General features: G+C 54.0%; 1 protein-coding gene across 1 annotated transcript; it reads right to left on the bottom strand.

Annotated features, from left to right (window-relative positions):
- Nucleotides 1-10,542: 10,542 nt before the first annotated feature.
- Nucleotides 10,543-21,455, bottom strand: RASD2 (RASD family member 2). The gene is made up of 3 exons (XM_066358253.1): nucleotides 21,066-21,455; nucleotides 15,879-16,158; nucleotides 10,543-12,411 (listed from the first exon to the last, which is right to left on the bottom strand). The coding sequence occupies exons 2-3, from the start codon at nucleotides 16,147-16,149 to the stop codon at nucleotides 11,882-11,884; spliced, it is 801 nt and encodes a 266-aa protein (XP_066214350.1). The 5' UTR covers nucleotides 16,150-16,158; nucleotides 21,066-21,455; the 3' UTR covers nucleotides 10,543-11,881.
- Between the last annotated feature and the right edge of the window lie 374 nt (nucleotides 21,456-21,829).

Below are 21,829 nucleotides of genomic sequence, written 5' to 3'. Positions count from 1 at the left end.
ACTGACTGTCCTTATCCTAATGACCGCTTTCTCACCCTCCAGAGGGCCAGCAGGAACGGGGCTGCTGCCCATACGGTGTCTCTGCCCCTTGCCCCAAGGATGTGCCCTGAGCCACCTGCAGGCATCACTGAGCAGAGATTAAATGGCTCTGGTGGCCCATTCTGGGTTGAGCCTCTTAGACATTGAAAGCTTCCCCCAGTGACAGAGCCTATTGTCAGTCTTAGGAAAAAACAGGTCGCTATGGAAACCATGGGACTCCACTGCCATGCCACGGCTGACTGTAAGGAAACCTTTTCAGGACTTTGTTTGGGGTTCTGCTGGGAGGCAGCCAAGGGGGCTGTGGCTAATTGGACCCCCTGTCTGACCTGGATGTCAGGTTGACTCCCAGTGGCACAGCAGCCACCTGTGCCAGCCTTCCCCTTCTTCCCTCCTCCCCTGCCCCCTGCACATACACAGGTGCTGCTGCCTCCTGTGGGAAGGTGCGTTGGTGGGGGAGGTCTGCGGGTGATCGACGTGTGGGGTTAAGTCTTTAATTAAAATGTGCTTCATGTGCCTGTCAGAACAGAAAGTTCAACTTGAAGCCAGGGTCGTTATCCTGAGCATTATGGCAAGAGTTCTTTCCCATGGGGTTGGGGTGACCTTGTCTAATAGCTGGGCCAAAAGCCTCCTGAGACGTCACCAATCTGTTCCCGAGCCCTGTGTCGGTTACTGTGTGGGGTCAGTGGGCTGACCTGGCCGCCGGACACCCACTGACCGCACTGAGCTGCCCCTTCATGAGCACCAGACCTGTGGCTCTCAACCTTGGTGTCCAGTCAGAATCACCTGGGCAGCTTTTTAAAAACGTCCATATAGGGGCCTCACCCCATCCAATTAAGTGAAATCTCTGAGTGGGGCACCCTGGCCGGGGTACTTGGTGAAAGCTCTGCCAGGGTGCTGCCAGGGCCAACCCCCTCTCCATACAGACGGGGAAACTGAGGCTCGGATATGAGAAGGGACTTGCCCCAGGCCTCCCACAGTAAGGAGCTTCGAGGCCAGCAAGAAGTGGATCTTCTGACACCCACAGCTCCAAAGGTAGGAGCGGAGAAAGGAGCTGCTCTGGGAAGGAGAGGGGCCCGGGGACGACCCAGGCCCAAGGGGAAAGATGCAGCTCTGTCAGGAGTGACGTCATCCCTGTGCCAGCCAGGGGCGTGGTGCTGTGGGGAGGGCTCAGCCTCACTCTACCTTTGGAAAAAGTGTGGAAGGGTGGAAGGTCTTTCTAGTACAGGTGTCACTTGGGAGCTTGTTAGAAAGCCTCTGGGGCCACTCCAGACCCACTGACGCACACTTTCTGCATTTTAACAAATCCCAGGTGATTCACATGTGCGGTCAAATTTGGGAAGCCCTGTAGTAATAGACCCTGGATGGCAACTAAAACACAAGTTCTCGTTCTGTGGCCCCAGAAAAGTTCCACAATGTCTCCATCTGTTGTAAGGGGATACCCGAACCTTCACAGCGGGAAAGACCAGGGATGGGAGAGGATTGCCCACAGCAGAGAGCGGCAGCACTGGGAGAAACAGAGCTGGGCCACCTCCTTGCACGGGCCGGGGGCTGCAGGGCTGCAGAGACATCACACACACCAAAGGGCCCCCACGGTCTCCTGTTGTCATTTTGTTCAAGAAGATGGATTGGTAGGAACCGCATGTCCCATCTGTAACACGGGGGATTTGGTTCCAGGCCCATGTCTTTGTGATCTAAAATAATAACGAAGATATCAAAACAAAAGTTGGTGCCAAGGAAGAGAAGTCATTTGAACTAGAGGGAAAAGAATGATGTGTCTGCCTTCCTCCTCCTCACTTGTTCTTGGCAGATTGTTGTGCACGCCGTGCCTGCCGGGCCTGTGCATGCATGTGTGTGCACGCGCATGCATGTGTGCTTTGTATATGAGGATCTACCTATACATGCACACGTGTTATATGTGCAGCCTGGGCATGCAAGGGTGCATCTTGCATGCATGCATGTCATATGTGTATGGGTGTGAGGGTGTATCTGTGCATGCACATGGTGTGTGCATATATATGCAAGCATTTGTATCGACTGTATGTGTGTGCATGCATGGCTATAATTGCATGTGCTCCTGTGTGTGTATGGTGTACATCTGTGTGCATGCCGCATGTATGTGTGGTGGTAGATGTGTGCATGTCTGTGTTTCACATGCAAAAATGTTTGTTCCTGTGTGAGTACAAGTGTCTCTGTGTGCATGCATATGCTCATGTGCCTTGTGATATGACTGTGCATGTGTGCATTGTATGCATTTGTGTGTGTGTGTATGTGCATGCCTGTGTATGGACTTGTGTATTAGGCAGTGTGGAACATTAGGTAGTTTAAAGGCTACATTCAGGAGGGGAAAGGTTGGAAAGCCCCAAAAGTCCTAGACATTCAAGGGTTTAGATTGAAGTTTGGGTTCGTTGCAAGTGATCCAAAGTCTCAGGATCTGTAATACTGCATATTTTTGATGAAGCAGAAATGAGCATGGAACTGAGCTAGTGAGTGAGCCTCGCTGACTCCCGGGAAAAGCAGTTTCCTTCAGGGAAATGGCCTCAGAGGAATTCCAACCACTAGTGCTAATCAAGAAAGATACAGACAACTGAAACATTACTGGCTTTTAAATCTGCAAAGCAGAAGCGGGGAGTGGATTAAAGAGCAGAAAGTCTAATTGGGCCCTGGCTTAGATCTGCAGCTCCGAATGAGCCCACCATATGCTGCTTGCCCGTGAAAACCGGGAGAAGAGATTCTCTGCCTGCCGGATCCAGGGTGCCCCCGAGCCAACACAGAACAGCTCAAGTGAGAGCAGCCAGGCCAATGAGTGACAGAACTACATGTTAATAACCCCCAAGTCCTCACTTCAGAGTCACTAAATACCCAAGGTAGCAGCTTCACATGTCACTTACACTTTGCTTCTTCATGCTTGTGCTGGAGAAAGTACTTCCCGGTGTGGCATTCTTAAAGATTGTGTGTATCTGATTTCTTGTAAATGTCAAGGGTCCACAGTAATTATAAGCACCAGAAAATAAATGAGGGGAGTTGGGTGAGGGCAAACTTACAAACACATGAAAATTACTAGTGATAATATTGGAATGGTGCACCTATATTGAAAGCCAATAATATGGCGGGCGCTGAGTTAAGACCTTTTGTGTGAAGTACAATAGCATTTATACGTAGTAAAATAATATATATAATTCCCCACCTCCAGGAGGTTCTTCCTGGTAAAATTCTCCAAATCCTTCAGAAGCAGCTAAAACTGCTACCTCTCCCGGAGAAACCATCCTCACCCTTTCCCGGTATTAAGGTGCCTCTCTGTCCCTCCAACCCCACAATTCCCTGAGACCCTTATTCGCCTGTCCCCGGCTCCTGGCGTGCCGCCGTAGCAGTCTGTGTTTGTGGAGCGAATATTAAATGTCCCGTGGCTTCATCCTGTCGGTTGTCTCTGGCAGTCCCCTCTCTGCCTCCTGGGTGGCGGCCATCGTCTCCGCTCCTTTCTCATTTTAGATAAAATTGATTCGGGCTTTTCTACCTCAGGTTTAATTTCTTATAAAAACATTGGGGAGCTGAGAACATGCGCTCTGGGAGACTGGCCTCTGTCCCAGCGGGAAGCGCCGCAGGACGCTGCCTGCTCTGGAGAGCAGGGCCAGGCTCCGCTATGGCTAGGGCTCCGCTATGGCTAGGGCTCCGCTAGGGCTCCGCTGGCTCCGGTGCGGGTGCCCCTCCCTCCCTCCCCTCCCCTTGGAGGTCAGCCTCCCTCTCCACTGAAGCCCAAGCCTCCCCTGTGCCCTGCCACAATCATCCCTTCCTTCTCTCCTGTGTCATCTTTCCTTTCTAGATCTTTCTCGACAGTATTGTAGCAAGTTCCAGCCTCCCCATTTTAAAAAAATGGTAACGGTACTAAACGGCAGTCCTCCTTGAACCCCTCCCCCCTCCCCCTAGTTTTGCACCACGTTTCTCTCCTATAGTACAGCCAGGCTTATTAAAAATTTAAAAGAAAGAGTAAAAAGGTGCCCTTGCTGTTTGCACGCCCACCCTCCCCTTATCACGTGGTCTGTCCTATCACTGGGCTCCTTCCCGCATCTAGGAGGGTGCTCCCGGCCCCCTCCTGGCGCCTGCGACACTGGAGCCCATCTCTTCCTTCTCTGATTGCTCTCCAGCTTCTGTGGCCCCACACCCCATTATCCCACCCACCTCTCTTCTCTTCCATCTTCGTTCCTGCTGTCCTTTCCCAAACCACATTTTTCTGCTAGCTCCCCTTCTTCCTGCCAGGTCTAATTGACATTCTCCCCTGGCTGGCATGACCCTCAGATCTGTTACTCAGATCTGTCACTCAAGGCCAGATTCCCCTGAACTTCAGACCCTCACATCCATTCGCCTACATATATTATTTATACGTAGGTCCCCATTGCACTTGAAGGTCCCAAGGGCACCTCAAACGCCACACAGTTCAAATTCAACTCGCCTTCCCCTCCTGTTCCCCATCGCTCATAGCCTCTCAACCTACAGCGTCTCCTCCTAGGGTCCTTACTGCCCAAATGCCGATTCAGAGCCCCACCTTGGACTCTCCACCCAGTGCAATACTCCACACCTGAGCTGTGATCCCAGGTCTTCAGTTCTTCCCCCTGGAATCACCCCCTCCTTGCCATCTGCATACCATGTCTCAGGAGAAGCTCCTTCATGCCATCAGCTCCCACCTGGACAATGGAACCCCTCTCACCTGCTCTCCTCGCCCCTTTCCTGCCCCTCAAGCCCACTTCCTGTAGCCAGAGTGGGCTTCCAAAAGGTGTAGCTGATCACGTCTTTCTCTGCATTCATCCATCCACACCTGATGTATTTATCAGAGACCTACTGTGTGCCAGGCACTATGCTATGCTGGGAGGACCCATGCCTTAATCTTCTACAGTTCACGTTCTCGTGAAAGAGAAATGCAATCAACAAACATGACATTCCATGTCAGGAATGATAAAGCAGAGAAAAAGGGTGGAGAGTGATGGATCTGGAGAGCTGAGGGAGAAGCTTCTCTGAGTAGGGGATATTTAAGCAGAAATATGAATAAAGAAGTGAGCAAGTGAGCCAGTGGGCTCTCCAGAGGAAGCACATTCCAGCCAGAGACAACTGTAAGTGCAAAGGCCCTGTGGCAGGGGTATTTAGGGTGTTTCAAGGAAAAGCAGGCTTTTGTCATCTGTGCTCAGGTCCCTTGCACATTCCATTTAGAAACCTGCTCTCTCATCCTCCTGGTTAGCTTTTGTTAAGCCATTAGATTCACTCTAACATCATCTCCCCCAGAGAGGTCAGTCCAAAACCTCACCCAGGTTGGGCAAGGGACCCCTCCTCTGAGCTTCCACAGCTCCTGTCACAGCACTTAACAGACTACACTGCCATTGGGCTGATGGGCTGCTTTCTGGTTCTTTGTGGAGCAGGGACTGCCTCTGAATCAGTTCTGTGCCCTAAAACTGGACCCCCTAAGTGAAGGGGGCAGTGCTTGGTGAATGCTTTAAATATGTATTGCTGCCTCCAACAGCAACTGCTTTATTCTGCTTTCAGACCCTGTGGGAAGAAATTTGGATAGAGCGCAGTGAGAATGGTTTGTCTTTGCTCCAAAAGATTGGAGAGATTGGAGCTGGAGCCACCTGGAGGCTCCTGCTGGCATGAGTCTGGCATTTGGGCTGGGCTCAGCTAGGATGGTGCCTGGAGCACCCCACACGGCCTCTCCATGCAGATGGGACTGCTCACAGCACAGCAGCTGGGTTCTGAGAGAGAGCACCCAAGAGCAGAACAGTCCAGGAAACCAGGCACAGCTGAGTGGCTTTCTCTGAGTTGGCTCTAGAAGTCACCAAGCACCACGTCAGCATACTCTATTGGTCCAAGCAGCCAGAAGCTGATCCAGATCAAGGCAGGGGCCAGGGTGGGGGGCAGGGGCGGTGACAGAGTTCCCACCCATCTCTTGAGGAAGGTGAAACTAAAATTTTGAGGACAATGCCCTAAACCTCAGTGAACACGTGTCAAATGGTCGATGTTTGCACCCTTATTACAAATTGCCAAGCACTCTTGTGCACGCCTGATAACGTGATCCTCACTGAGATTCAGGAGAAGAAACCGGGTGTACAGAAGTGGTGTGTCCACAGGTGGTCCATAGAGGCACAGAGCCAGAGGACATACAGGTATGAGAACGAGCCTAAGGGCTGTGGGATGACTCAGCAAGCAACCCAAACAGAGATGCACAGAACCACGTCCGGAAGACCAAGCTGAGAACTTCCCAGTGACAGCAAGATGGTCTCTGAAAAGTCTACAAAATTATCCCTGAGATTTTAGTGCCCTTGTTAAACATATGCCATGCTCTGAGCACAGCCACGCACTGTCTGTCACAATACCATAGCACTGGCCAAGGAAAAACGTCCCTTCTTCCCCAAGCTCTTCGGTCCCCACCATCAGACCCACCTCCCAAGCATGGAGGAGAGAGGAACCGAAATTAGCTAAAGGGCCGATGGAGAGTGCAAAAGAGAACCTGCCCACCCTTCTCGTCCCCACACTGCAGCCTTTTGTGCTTAGTAGACCTGGGTGGGGGTGGGGGGTGGGTTCCTTCCCCTGAATGAAGACTGAAATATGCATCACCACACGGGCCAAGGATTTTTCACTGAGGCTGCATTTGCCACCTGATGTGCCTTGGGTAAAGATGAGAAAAATCATGCGACAGTCCAAGTTTTTGTGAGGGGACGGGAAAATAAAGCCAGAGACCAGTCAAAGAAGCAGCAGGAGGTCAGAGATGCTCTTTGATCGGGTCTACTGAGCAGTGCTTGGTGGAGGTCAGGTTGCACCTAGAGTCCTGAGGCCTGGACCCCGTGCATGAGGTGACTGGATGGAGACTGTCAGCTGGCCAGCCAGATCGTAGCAATAAGTCACCAAGGGCATGCAGCCACCTAACAAGCAATTGCATTTCCCAACCCTTCTCATAGGTAGGGGAGGTCACATGACTGAGCCTTGCCTGGGGAAAGTGAGCAGAAGGGGTGTGTCCAAGGCCCTGAAAACAACAGATATGCATCCTCTGCATGCTTTTCCCTTATCGCTCTGCAGAACCTGAATGTGGCAGTGGCTTCGACCTCGCAAATGATGACAAGGCCCTACAGATGGAGGGAAGCAGAGCCACCCTCTGGCCTAGCATGCTTATCTTAAAAAAGAAGTCATGTTCTCCTGTTCCAGTGGCCGGGCCTTTTTGCTCTGAGTGGTAGGACAGCTCATGTCCTGTGAATTACACCTGCCCCAGTTCTCTGAACCATGTCCAGACATCGCACCCCAACCTGCTGGCCTCTTCCACCAGAGAGCAGACCCTCAGCTAGCCCAGTTACATAAACTTCAGTACCAAAGCCTGACATGTTTTACAGTCAGACATGGAGATCTCTTACTCCGCAGTGCAACCTTGGGCAAATGGCTTTCCCTCTCTGAATCTCAGTTTCCCTCGTATGTAAAAAGAGATTCATAATCCTTCTCCATAGCTTTGCCTTGAGGATCCAATGAGAGGATACAGGCAAACAGACCCAGCACAGTGTTTGGTGCACAGTAGGTGTTCAACACAAGTCAGCTCCCTTTCTCCTCCCCCTTCCTGTTCCCAGCAGCCTTTGCCATTCAACCCCAGCTGGCCTCCTGTCAGCCCCCACCAAGCTGTGATGCAGACTGAAGTTTTTCTTCTGAGTAAGTGACAGGTTCAGGGAGGCAGAACAAGTACTTAGAATTCACAGTGCAGAATTCTCTGACGTCAGATTTTCAACATTCCCTTCTGAGCATCGAGAATTAAACTGACTGTCCCGGGCTTGTCTCTGAAGGGTCTCTCATGAGGGGAATTTTCCTATGATCTTATTACACCCTCCATCTTAGGGCTAAGAGGAGATTTGTCAGGGAAGTCTTTCTCCTTTGCCAAAGCCCTTTGCTGGTTAACCATAGACTCTAGGGTGAGTCTGTGGGGTGCAGGGTGTGTGGGGGGGGAAGGGGGCTGGAGCAAATGTGTTCTGTTTAGTAACGATTGGAATGTTGTGGGTTATGTAATAGGAATATTAATTCTCTTGCAGGCAGCCCAGGGCTACAAGGAGCTGTTTGCGTGCTCTCTGGTCCAGCTGCCCTCCACCCTATCTCCCATTTAGGGCAGAACCAACTGAAACCTGGAAACCCGGGAGAGGACGTGACTTACTTGCCGTGGCCCATGGAGGAGGTGGGCTGGGCCTGGCGCTTTGGGAGGCTTGGTTTGGTGCGCCCAGCTGCTGCCGTTGGCCGGCTGGTCTCGTGCTGCAGCGCTGACCTGCAGTGCAGAGGGAGTGGTCGCCGCCACATTACATGTTTACAAATACCAGGTCCCAGAAAGCACCAGGGTGACTTGCTTCCCACAATGACCTTCTCTCGTGGGTGTGACTTGCCAGATCATGGGGTGCTCCCTGGTGGGCAGAGGAGGGAGCTGGGCTCCCACCCCGGAGAGCAGAGGTTGGGAGCTCTCCCCGGCTCCCCCACATCCCAGGTTCCCCGGGTTGGCCTCCGCCACAGCCGGGCTCACCTTGCTTTGTGAACATGCAAACAGGGGCTTCTCGCTCCAGATGGATCCTGAGCTCCTGGCCTGCAGGGAGCTGTCTGACTGTACAGGTGCAAGGCCCAACCTGACCACTGCTTCCGGGCCCCACACCTACATGCTCAGTGGACTTGGCCAAGCGATCAATGGCACAAACTCGTCTCTGTCTCCCAGGTGTAAATCCTTCCCTCACCCACCTGGAGCTCAATGGCTTCTGGTTTGGAATCCCCAGTCTGCTACTTCATCGGCTGTGCCATCTTGGACATAATATTGGAAATGGACAAACACGAGGAGCGTGTTTCTCTTGGGGCTGGAGACTGAGGATGGTGCGAACTGGGGTGTGGAAAGTACGCAGCTGGTGCACGCTGGTTCCCTTCTCTTTCCTCCACCCAAGGAGAAGCAGTCCCAGCTGGCACGTTTGGGATTGTACCGGGACAAGACCTTCTCCCTCTACCTCACCTGCCACCCCACCATGTCCTGTCTCATCTCCCAAAGGGGCACACTGTGCTTGTCCAGTGTTGATGAAAAGCCACCCAGAAAGTTGTACATTGTATCGACCATGCACAGACCTGAGCAGTGTCCTGCCCTCGGGGGCTGACAGACCAACTGAGGAGGCCACCTGCTGCCAACATCCAAAGCAGGGTGACTTGTGGGCTGTCCTGGCCCCTGGAGGGTGTTCAACAGCATCTCTAATCTTCTTCCACCAGATGCTGGTAGCATAGCACCCACCCTACCCAGTTCTGAAAATCAAAAATGTTTCTAGACATTGCCAAATGTTCCCTGGGAGCAAAACCAATGCTCTATAGGAGCCACACAGAACTCAGACTATGAGGACTCTGATGGGCTGATGGTCCATAGGGTCCTCTCCTGTCCTACCTGGCCACCCCTCTAAAGGGATACAGACACTCAGCATGCGTGCGTGCATGCGCACGCACACACACACACACACACACACACAGCCCAGAAAGCTTAGGGTTTATTCCTTGCCCTCCCCCACATACTTAACCTTGAAGACTGACACACAGAGCAAGGGCCCCCAAGCAGGTGCCACTTGGGGAGGGAAAGTCCAGCTGGAGGGGAAAGAGACAACCTCCTCTTAGAAATATAGAAAATATGCTTAAAGACACGGCGCTGACTGGTGGTGGCGTAGTGGATAGAGCATTGACCTGGGACACTGAAGACCCAGGTTTGAAACCCTAAGGTTGCCGGTTTGAGCACTGTCTAATCCGGGTTGGGTGTGGGGTAACCTAGCGTGAGCATGGGCTCACCAGCTTGAGCATAAGTCTCTAGCTTGAGCGTGGGATTATAGACATGACCCCATGTTCACTGGCTTGAGCCCAAAGGTCACTGGCTTGAAGCCCAAGGTCGCTGGCTTGAGCAAGGGGTCACTTGCTCTGCTGTAGCCCCCCGGTCAAGGCACATGAGAAAGCAATCAATGAACAACTAAGGTGCTGCAACTATGAGTTGATGCGTCTCATCTCCCTTCCTATCTGTTTCACTTGCTAAAAAATTAAAGACACGGTTTAGAAACAAACCCACTTTAATTGAGAGTGTACACAGAGATCTGGGTGAGACCAGGCCATACACTTATCTTGGCCAAGGTAGCTGGTCTGCTTAGAGGATTTAGGCAGGGGCTGGACGGGGACACAGAAGCAGGGACAGGGCTGCTGCAATGAGCAGCAGGGGCCAGGGCAGGGGTGTAGGGTGTGCAGAGCTGAGGCCAAGTCTGTGTGTATGTGTGTTCACATTTGTGCACATTACATACATGGGCACAGTGTACACATAACCTACAGGAGCCCTTAGAGGCAGCATAAGAAAAGGACCCACATCATGGTCTTCTCATAGACTTCTGCCACTCATAGACTTGCTGTGTGACCTGGGGCAAGTTACTTACCCTCTCTGGGCTTTGGAAAGAGTCACTAGATGATCACTAATGTTCCTTATGGCCCTAAACATCAATATTTTTCAAAAGGTTAAAATACAAAATGTATTTGTTAAAAGCTGATGACAAAAGCTTTTGGTCTCTACGAGTTCAAATCCCACCAGGCCTGGTACCCAGTACAGCCTTATCCCAGACAAGAGACCCACCGGGAAGCTTTTCCATCTACCTCTCCCGGGCTCAGATCTGGCTCTAGGCTGCTCCTCCAAGCCTCCCAACAACTGTGTGTGCAGAAGGGAGTAGAACAGCAGGGGTGGGCAGAGGACGGGCAGGTGAAGGGAACGAGGCCAGGACGGAGGAAGGGACTGGCCTTGGGTCATAAAGTGCATCACTCACTCTCTTTGTTTCCTAGCACACAGTGAACCCAGCACCCAGCAGGCGCTCAATAAATGCTTGAGGAACAAGCACAGCCCAGGACAGCCTGGCTCTAGCTCTGTCCTGAATCAGCTGGGGGGTCGGGGGCTGGAGCAGAAGCGCCAGCGGCCGGCCCGGCCTGTGTGAGTGTAAACTGTAACGCTCAGGACAGAGGGCAGTGTCCAGCTGCAGACAGGCCACAGAAACCCCATCTGGAAGCCGGGAGGCAGTGGATCTGAACTGGGTAGGGGCCTGGCCAGCAAAGGGTTACAAGGCTTTACAGTACAAGGATTTCCATTCCTATGCTACACACAACATGGGGACAGCTGTAACAACAAAGCACAACCAGCAGACGGGAGGAGCCTGGGAGGGCGGCTCAGGAGGAAGGTGGTCCTGGAGATGGACGCGGTCCAGGAGACGTCGTGTACCCCCTTCAAACACATAGATGCCCCTGGCTTGATGCCGGCGACAGCCAGGAGCCAACTGAGGGGGCAAAGGTAGAAACAGCTGAGCCAGAGGACAAGAGTTTTGAAATTAGGAGTGTAGGGGTGGTATGTGTTGGGGGGTCTCAGCTGTCAGCTAAACCAAGCTGAGCCTCACGCCAGGACTGCAGAGCTCTCCCCCATCTGGCTCTGGGTGCTGTTTTCATCCAGTGACCGTTCCAGGAGGCTCCATCAGATACGGGGGTCCTGGCCCTCTGACATCAGTGTTTCTTACCACCCAAGGACAGGAAGGCTCTGCCTTGGGTCCCTGCTGAGTCCAGATGGCTCCCAACCTTGTCTCCTGCTCTGCGGAGATGGGTCCCCACAGGGAGGAGCTGGAACCACGGGGAAACCATGGAATCGGAGGGATGTGGCAAGAAGGCAAGAGAAGGTACAGAGGTTCAAGGCTGGGGTCTTCCAGTCTGACGCCAAAGGTCCTCCAACACGACTGCCATTAGGGTCCCATAGGGGGATATGGGCATCTGGGGCCACCTCCCATAAGGCACTGCCTAAGCCCCACCCCAGCGTCCCTCTCGCTCACTGGATGGTGCATTTGTCCCGCTCCCGGGCCTGGCCCTCCCGGAGGACCTTGGCCTTGATGTACTTGAGGTCACTGTTGACACTGGGGCGGCGGGCGAAGGGCGAGACCATGCCGTAGGCATCCGTCTCCTTGACGCGACGCATGCAGAAGGGCCTGGGGTGGAAGGTGTCGCCATACTGCACGGAGATCTTGCGATGCAGGGCGGGGCTCATCTCGTGCGGCAGCTTAGCCATGCTGAAGAGCACATAGAACATCTCGTCCACGTTGGTGTTCTTCTTGGCCGACACCTCGAAGTAGGCACAGTTCTCGTCACCCGACACCAGCAGTTCGGCCTCGGTGGTGGGCACCTGACGGCAGAGCTCGCCGTGGTCATTCTTGTTGCCGCAGATGACCATGGGCAGCTCCGCTGCCTCCTTGGTCTTGTTCTTCAGGCAGGACTTGACCTCCAGGATCTGCTTCTGGAGGCGCTTGACCTCGTCAAAGGACTCCCGGTTATCCAGGCTGAACACCAGGATGAAGACGTCACCTGCGAGGAGAGAAACCCCAGGTGGTGAGTGCACAGGCAGCTCCTGACCACCCCTCCCCGCGAGGCTCATCCGTGGCACAGTCTGGTTCGGATGAACACGGTGAACTCAGCCTACGTTTCCCCGCAGGGCTGGAGACGGGGCGAGTGACTTAGGAACTTGGGGGATGGTGTTAGAATAATAATACACACAGTTTCCATGAGAGGCAGGGCCCTGCCTGTCTGGTTCAGTGCACATCCCCAGGCCTGGAGTTGCACCTCCTGCATAGCAGGGACTCAGAGTGTTGGCATCAGGCTGCCCAGGCGTACACCTTGCCTCCTCCACTTACTAGCCACACGGCCCTCAGCGGGCCATGCAACCTCTCTAAATCTCGTTTCCCCATCCATCCCGTGGGGAGGAAACACTGCCATGGGAGATGATCCTGAAAGTCACGGGAGATAATGACTGGACAGTGACGCTGCTCAGGGGCTCAGGTATCAACAGTGAGAATGAGAACAAATACCTGTAAGAGCTGGCACGGCTCAACACTCCATGCCCACTTTTTCCCCTGACTCACTACAAAACCCCTTTGTGAGATTTCCTTACCTTCGTGGTACAGGTGGGCATACTGCAGTTCAGAAAGGGTGAGCAACCTGCCCCAGATCACATAGCGCCCATGAGGCCAGGCCAAGACTTGGGCCTGAATCTGTCCTCACCTAGCCAGTGCCAGGCACGCGAGAGGTGCTCTTTGCTTCTTAAACAAATCTTGGAAGAATAAGCGAACACTGGCCTCCGAGACCCACACTATCCCCAGTGTAGCTCACTGCATCACTCAAGACCTTGGAATCTGAAACAGGGACGATGTAGAGGTGGCAGGAGTGACAGAGAAGGCTGGCACCTTCATCCCAGTTTCCAGATCTTACAACCTCATGCTCAAAGAACCTTCCTCACTTTGGTGAGATGGCAAGATCTATGTTTTACAGACAAGAAAACAGTGGCTCAGAGGCATTGGCAACTGGCTCAAGTTCTCAAGGGGAGAACCAAGCAACTCCAGCCCTGGCAGCTGGAGGGGGTCCCATCCCTCTGGACCCCAGAGCACGTCATCTGTCCCCATGATAGCACATGCCATGTTCAGAACTGTGTTCTGGCCAGTGGTGTGCTCTGAACAGTAAGCGCTGGGATAGAGAGGACTTTGTCACCCTCTCCTCGTCTCCCAGTGCCCAGCACACAGTGGGTGTTCATAAAGCTAGCTGAATGGACAGGACGGGACAGGATGGAATGAAGGACAGTGTGGGCTCTTTAAAAAGGCACTTGTCAGGCAGCACCAGCCTGGCAACCAATTCTGCTTGGGCTGCCAAACACGTCCCATTAGGCTAATCCTGGGCCCCCTGAGGATTGGGCGGCCTTGACTTATTCAAATGCAAGATGGCGATGCCAAGCTCCAGAGTCAGCCAGCAGGGCAGGCAGCTGGAAGGAGAGGTGACGGCAGAATTAATGGTTTTCAGTGTCCTGCGCACCAGCACCAGGTTGGAAAACGAGGCACGGATTGGTGAGTAGAAAAGCAAGTGGCAGACAGATGTGCTTGGAATGGCAGATGCACGTAAAAGAGAGACAGACAATACAATCTCTATTTGGGGGATTCAATATGAATGTCAATGTGTTCGTGGGGGAGGACCGGAAGAGTCCACACCAAATTGATGGGGTGGCCAACTCTGGGAGGGAGCCGGCATCTGGGGGTGGGGACATGGTTCAGGGGGCCTTTAGCCTTGTCTATATGTTTAAAGGAGGGTGTTTTTGCATATGATGTCTGTAATTAAAAATTCACTTTAAAAATATGCATATGGTCCCTCTCTGCCTCCTCTCTCTCCCTCCTTCTGACGTTTGCCTTATTTACGTGGGTGGGTACGCAGGCTCCTCCCCAAGAGCTGACATTCCTGGACTATTCAGCGTGTGCTGGAAGTGCCCCCCACACGCTCTCCTCCTGTCCTCTCAGCCACACCTGGAGGAAGCAAGGTTATGCTCACTGTGCAGCTGGCAAGGTGGAGGTTTAGACCTGGGCTCTTAAGTCTAAGCCACCCCAGTGGTGGAGCCAGGACTTGAGCCCAGGCCAACCCAGGGTTCTGTCTGTCCACACACTTTCTCTCCAGAATATGGAGTGGGGGGCCTGAGTGTGATCTGTGTCAGGTGGTCAGCAAGGACAATCTGGAGGAAGGTGTCTGCCCAGAGCACCCCAAGACGGGGCTTGACTACCGTGTGGGGGAGTGTGGCATGGCATGCGTTATTTGGTGCGGAAATGGCTGATTTGGAGGTTACTTTAGCAATGACTGGAGGGTGGGTACTTGCTCATTCCTCCCCTTCACCACTGCCCGGCAATGGGAAGGGCACGGCTTAGGACATGACTCTGCAGAGCCCGTAGCAGGCACACTATAAATGCTGCTTTAAAACCAGTATTTATTGAGCACTTACTATCTGCTCACCTAGCACTTTTCATATATTAACTTATTTAATTCTCACAATGACCTTTGGGATGGGTGCTAATGTGAGGCCAGCATACATAGGAGAAAACTGAGGCACAAAGAGATCAAGTCTATGCCCGGTTCAAAACCAGGAAGCAGGGGAGGCAGGATATAGCCCCAGGCAGACGGGTTTCTAGGCCTGCTGTCTTAGCTGTCACCCAAACTGCCTGAGTCATGTAAATGGTGGCCCAGCTCCACATCTCCACCTGCCCCCATAATCCCCAACGATCTCCCCCCACCTCCCACCACACCCGGCAGGGCTGAGGGGCTGCAGGATAGCTTAGTAGTAAAGCATAAGACAGACTTCCATTTATCAGCTGTTACCACCTGCAGTAACTTAACCTCTCTGGGCCTCAGTTTCCCCACCTGCAAAATGGAGGCAAAAACCCATCTCCTAGGTCAGATGTGAGGATTAAATAAATAAACGCCAAGCTCTATGACTGGGTCCAGGCTCCACAGTTCTTGATCCGTGTTAGCTAGTGCCATGACTGTTACTGTAATTATTATGGAGCCCCTGGCATGGGCAGGGGTCCCGTCTGCCCTCTGGCTGACCACTGCCCAGGTCCTGTTGTTACCGCTCTATAAGGTGGCCAAGGACATGGGTGTCAAGAGACCTAAGCCCAGCAGACTGACCATGGGCTCCAGAGCTCTGCTGAGTCACTTCCCCCAGGAGGAAGGCAGCAGCTCCCCCGTCCCCCAGAGAGGAAGACCCCACTGCCCATTCGTATCAACTCTTGATCTGGAAGTCATGCCCCGGGAGTCGTGAGTAATTGATCCAGAGTCAGGCAGGATGGAGTTGGGGCCCCGGCTTCAAATTTGCCTGGGCAAGCAGCACACACCTCTTCCCCTCACGGTGCGTGGGGGCTGGCTGAGACCTTCGCCTCAGACGATGGGGATACACCTGCTCTGCACACCGTAAGGTGCCGAGCACACACGCTCACACGCGCAGCGTCCAGGCCCACCCCGGCACCCACCTGTGAGGATGGAGAGCCTGCGCATGGCGGGGAAAGGGTGGTTGCCGGACGTGTCCAGGATGTCCAGCTGGTACATGTCGCCTCGGATGTTGTAGACCTTCCGGTGGAAGTCCTCGATGGTGGGCGTGTACTGGTCCTCGAAGCGGCCGTTGAGGAAGCGGGAGACAATGGAGCTCTTGCCCACCCGCGAGGCGCCCAGCACCACCATGCGGTACGAGTTCTTGGCGGGCACGCTGAATGTGCAGTTCCCGCTGGACAAGGTCTTCATCATGGCTCGGGGCTGTGACAGAGAGCAGGAAGCAGGCGTCAGGAGGCCCTGGCTGGAGGCCTTGGCCTCCTCTGCATGGCTCCTGACTAGGTCTCAGTTTTCTGTCTGTAAAATGGGTAGACTAGGGTATCTCTGCGGGGTGTTGGAGTTCCGCCCATTCATTCATTCATGCCCTTGTCATTCATGCCCTTGTTTCTTTCTTCCTTCACTCAACTACTTACTCATTCATTCATTCAACCCTTATTTATTCCAGCAGGGGACTGTTAGGGCTTGAATCCTCATTTTTTTATCACTGACTCAGTACTGTTCCTGGTTAAGTTATCTAGCTTCCCTGGGCGTCACTTTTCTCATCTTTAAAATGGACTCAACACATGGCAAGATCTCAGAAATGTTAACTCTTTAAAACAAACAAAAAATGTTAACTCTTGTTAGACTCCGTGCTCTCCCTGATCCATCCATCCTTTCCAACTCTGGCCTCCCAGAAGCCTGAGATTCCGCGACACGACATAGGAAAAAGCGTTGTGAGCACAGGGAGGAAAGGCACTAGAGAACATTGTGAGCACAGGGAGCCACCCTCCAGCCGTCCCCGAGGAAGGAAAAGGCCGTGTCCAGACCACATCTTCCACGCCAAAACCCGGGCTGCCTGGCAATTTTTGGCCCCTGGGGGTTTACTCAGGCAACCCAAAGACATGGAGTAGGGATGAGGGTCAGAGAAATGACCCATGAACAACTCAAGTCCCTCATAACTCCAAGGGTTTATGGTTCTAGATAGACTCAGAACTTTCTGTGGGAGCCACCTGGCCTTGTGGAAGAGGCAGAAATGGACCCAATTCCAAACCCCAAGCGGACATACGTCAGCCTCCAGGGCTCCATCAGGCCCAGTCACAGTCCAGCCACCTTCCCTTCCTATCTCCACACCCATCACAATCCCCCAGCACCCCTAAGTCCCGTCACTCGAGCTGCTTTGGGCTCTGCTGAGATCTGCCACCACTCCCTAGCTCGGGCTAGTCTCTCCCCCTGACCACCCCCTTCCCTTTGTGTTTCAGGGTCTGGCTCAAATGGCACCTCCTCTTTGATGGTTTCTCTGACCCCTGCCCACCCCAACAGAAACCCCTGCCCTCCTTAGAGAAGAGGAACAACAAATGGATACAGGCCTGCTAAAATATTGATCCCCAGGCTGCCACAAGCGGTGTGCAGGCTGGGCACTGCCCAAAGCCGCCAGCTAGGTGGGGAGACGAGGCTGTGTTTTTAGAGTTCATCTGCTCAGAGAAAGAAGGCAAGAAGGCCTGTGTGTGCTAGCTACAACTGGCCACCACCTCTGCACACCCCGGGTCAGGAGCCTGGAGTGTCTCCTCCATTTACCCGGAGGCTCTCTCCAACATCACACTGTTCTATCAGCCATGATGCCAAGAGCCCTGAGATGGCGATAGTTCCTGTGTGCAGGTCCCTTGGCACATGTCCTGTTCGGGGTATTCAGGCATTTGAATTGGCAAGCCTGCCCGACTGAGAGCCGCTGTGCCATAAACTGGCTCTCAAAAATACCCTTTTAAAAACCTCTTATTGGTAGTGTTTGTCAATGTCCATGGCGTACATACTGCCACGTGGCCAATTCCAAGCTACCAAGATGATGTCAATGAATGAACTGCAAAGAGGCATACAATAAGCCCACTTAGCACACCGCTGACCCCAGGCCTGGAGCCAGGATAATGATCATCATTAGCCAAGCCCCTGCCATGTGCCAAGCACTGTGCTAAGTATAGAATAATGATAGCTGACATTTATTCTGCAGTTAATATATGCCAGAATGTTCTAAATGCTGAACCCACTTCATCCCTCAGCAACCCCAGAAGGCAGGTAGAGTTATCCCACTTACAGATGAGGAAATTGAAGCACAGAAAAGTTTAGTAACTTGCTTGTGGTTACACAGACCATAACCAGCAAAGGAGGGATTGGACCACAGGCAGTCTGCCCGTGCTATGGAGTCTCCGCACCACCTCCCTATGAGGTACATATGATCTTCCCTCTTTGACAAATAAGGGCCCTGGTGCTTACAAGCTATGTGACTGGCCCATGAATTAATAAGGAAGCCAGGGCAGTGACTCCAAGCCTAAGACTCTCATATCATCCACCCAATTCATGTCTGAAGCCATCTTCCAATTTATCCCACAGGATTTCAGTGCCGTGCATAGAGCAGGTGCTCAGTAAGTGATCCGTGAGCGAATGAAGCAAATGGCTCTGCTTCTGCAGCTCACCTCAAGCCTCTTTCTGGGGCCTTCTCCCTCCACCCTGACCCTGCCTGGGAGCCTAGGGCCTGGCATGAGGAGCGTCTCAGTGCCCTGAGCACACTCATAGGTGGGCAGTGGGGAGTGGGGCATACAAGACCAACAGCAATGAACCCATCTCTGTCTCCTTTGGGGCTGGATGAGCCAGCCTGGGCCTTTAGCGGAGATGGGGGGTGGGGGGAGGCCCACTCCAGGACAGCCCTTTCCCCAAGTCCCGCTGCAGGGAGCCTGACCTTGTTGGTAGCCTCCTCTGTCCAGACTGAGAGGGAAGGAGTCCAGGAGCCCCCAGGGACAGTGTTTGTCTCCATCACTACCTGCCCCAGCCTCTACCACTGGCACTCCTCCTAGTACAGGTGCGCTAACATCAATGACTGACAGGGCTAAGGCGCAGAGAGAGGAGGCAGGGGCTCAGAAAGAGGCAAAGAAGAAGGGGAGAAAATGCAGTTTTCTTCTTTGAGAGAACACTGTGAGTCATCACATGGCCTCAGCCACAGGGGGCTATGTAAGGCACCCAGACCCCTGGACACCAGGTGAAAGCCCCTCTGTGGGCTCCGCCTCCCACCCCCACATCTCCTTCCCCCCCTCCTCCCCCAGAGGAGGTGCTGTGGGCAGCGCTGAGAGCACAGCTTCTTGCCTCTGCTGCCTGTTCTTCTGTCTTCAGCCAGGATGACCTTATACAGTGAGGGGCAGACAAGGGTCAGAGTTCAAAGGGCCCCTTTAGAGTTTAGAGTCCCATCCTGGTGGTTAATGGGGGCCGACACCAGCATGAGTACCCGAATGCAAGTTCTGTGACTTGGCAGATGCCACACCAGAGACATTCTAAGGGCGCCTGGAAGGAAGAAAGGCCTGGAGCAGAGATGGGGTGGGGCCATCCTAGGGGAATAGTCACCACAGCCAGGCAGGCTTCCATCATGCTGGGTACTCTGTGTGCCTTATTCCAATGACTTCACAACAGCTCCATGAAGAGGGGACCACCAATGACCCACTGGACCAATAGGGACAGACACTACAGGTCAGAGAGTCTGAGTCACTTGCTCCAGTTCACACAGATGACTGGCCGGGTCAGGATTAATATCAGGCCATTGGCTCCAAAGCATGGGCTCTTACCTCTATGAAGACCCACCCCCAGACCAAAACAGTGTCTGACTCAGTGAAGCCTCAGCTGGAGTCAGGCAGGAGAAATGACCCTGGAGGCCTATTACATTCTCATTCCCTCTCTCTCCCTACAGGCAGCTGGCTGCGGGCTCCCTGCCCAGGACTCTCCCCCAAACCCTGCTCAGCGGCTCCCAGTGAATACATCTGTGGACTCACTCCCTTCTTCCTTGAGCCCCTCCTCCAGGGTCTGCCTGGAAGGTGGAGGGGTCAGGTGAGCAAGGGCAGCAGGATGAGAGTCTGGATGCATCCTCCTGTGTCCCCCTCCCTATGAGGTCCCCAGAGCTCCTGGCCCTGCACTGCTCTCCCCCTCCCTCCCACACCTCAAGCCTCCTCCATTAGGACACGTCCCAGCCTCTCTGGGCACACATGGACCCACTGGCCTGGCCTCCATGCCCACGCTGAGATGAATTGGGGGCTTTGCAAAGCCAACCTCACCACCCTTGGTGGCTCAGGCTGGAAGAAAGCAGGCAGGCACCAGCTGTCAGCAGACCAGCTCTGCCTCTCATCAACACAGCAACTGTGGGCAAATGGCCTGGCCTGGTGGGGTTGCTCATCTTTCAAAGGGATATGGTTGAAACAAACCCAGAGCATGATCTTCAGAGTTCAGTAAGAAGCCAAGAGTCTGATACAGCTCCTGGCACATAGTAAGCAGGCTCTTTGCTTTGTTAGTTAGTGCTTCTTGGCACTCCAGGGACTTCTTGGAGCACAGGCAGAGGTCTTGGGGGATCCCATCTTGTCTCTCTGAGGCCAGGGGAAGTCTGAATCATGGGATCCTGAGCTGGAAGCCCTTCCCAGCCCAGCCTCCTACTCCCATAAGGTCCTGCACAGCACTTTTCATTATCCTCCCAGGGCTGGGGGCAAAGGGAGGAGAGGTCAGAGGGAGCCTTCACAGGTGCTTGGGGGCCCTCTGGCTAGCTGAGTACACGACACTGATCCTGGGAAGGGAATTACTCAGGAAATTCACTCCTTGCACCGACCAGAAAAAGCTCAAGTAACTGTGGACAAGGAGGTTGCTCTGCAATCCTCCCTCCGGGGGGGAGGGGAGAACACCAACTGGCCACATCCCAGCCCCATGGCTTTCCAGGTATGCAGGCAGCAGCTGGCCCAGGAAGGAAGATGGGAGTGTGTGGGAAAGGTTAGTACCTCTTCCCTCCCTGAGACAGTTTCCTTATATTTAAACGGGCTCCTAAATGGAAGCTCCTAGCCCCAAATCAATAAGAGTAGAACTTCAATGAGTCTTTCTTACCAGAAACTAAAGGGCCTAACACCCAGCCTGACACATAGTAGGTGCTCAACTAACTTAATCTTCTTTGCATATGTAAAGTTCCTGTATGGACCTGACACATAGCAGGAGCTAAATCAGTTTTACAATGCAAGTCATGTAAAGCTTCACCTAGCCTTCCTGCGACATTCCTCAAACCTTTTCTCCTGGCTTCCCCACTTCATCCAGCTCCCCAATTCTGTCGGGTGTCTCTTTCCTACCTGGGAATGGCGGACCAGGCCTCTGTTTCTGCTCGGAGGGCTGCCTGGAAGAGCCTGGAGGTGCGAGGAACAGCCTGCCTCTCGGTGCCCCGAGCCTTCCAGGGTCTGCGGCGACTCCCGGGTCACTGCGCCGGGCTCCTCCTCTGCGCTGCTCGGTTCGTCGGGCTGGGTGCAGCCGGGCAAGGGGTCAGAGGGAGCTGGTGCTCCATGGGTAGGTTCCAAGGACTCGGGTGGGCCCGGGCGCTGGGCGGGCTCCGGCTTGCCCCCGCCGGCCCTGCCCTGCCCGGACCCGGGGGACTCCTGCTGAGCCAGGAGCCCGGAGGCGCGGGGACGTTGGGTCCCCGGCTCCCCGCCTGGGGATCCGAGCTTGGGGGAGAGCGGTAGGGGAGACTCCTGGGCTTAAAAAGAGTCCTCGGAGACTACCAGAGGGTCCTTTGAAGGTGGCCGTGGGTGTGTGCGTGGATGGGCGCCCTCGTCCTGGCCGCCTATGCTGCCTTCTCTGCCCTCCCCAAAGGGGTCGCTCAGGTTGGGGAGCTGCCCAGCTCGCCGCGGCTTCCTCCTTGGCCCGCAGCTCCGCCGCTCTGCCCGCGCGGGAGGCAAGGCTCCTTTCCGAAACCCTGCGAGGCGAAGCCCGCGGCTGAAGGAGGAGCAAGGCGCGGAGCTTCGCGCGCGAGTGGGAGGGGGTCTTGAACGCCGCCCCAAGGTCTCGCAGCTCGGAGTTAGCCTAAACCGGCTGTTCCTCCCACTTTCCCTCCTCTGGCCCC

This window comes from Saccopteryx leptura, chromosome 1 (genome assembly GCF_036850995.1).
Source record: "Saccopteryx leptura isolate mSacLep1 chromosome 1, mSacLep1_pri_phased_curated, whole genome shotgun sequence".
Taxonomy (NCBI): Eukaryota; Metazoa; Chordata; class Mammalia; order Chiroptera; family Emballonuridae; genus Saccopteryx; species Saccopteryx leptura.
This window is presented reverse-complemented; position numbering and strand designations above follow the sequence as displayed.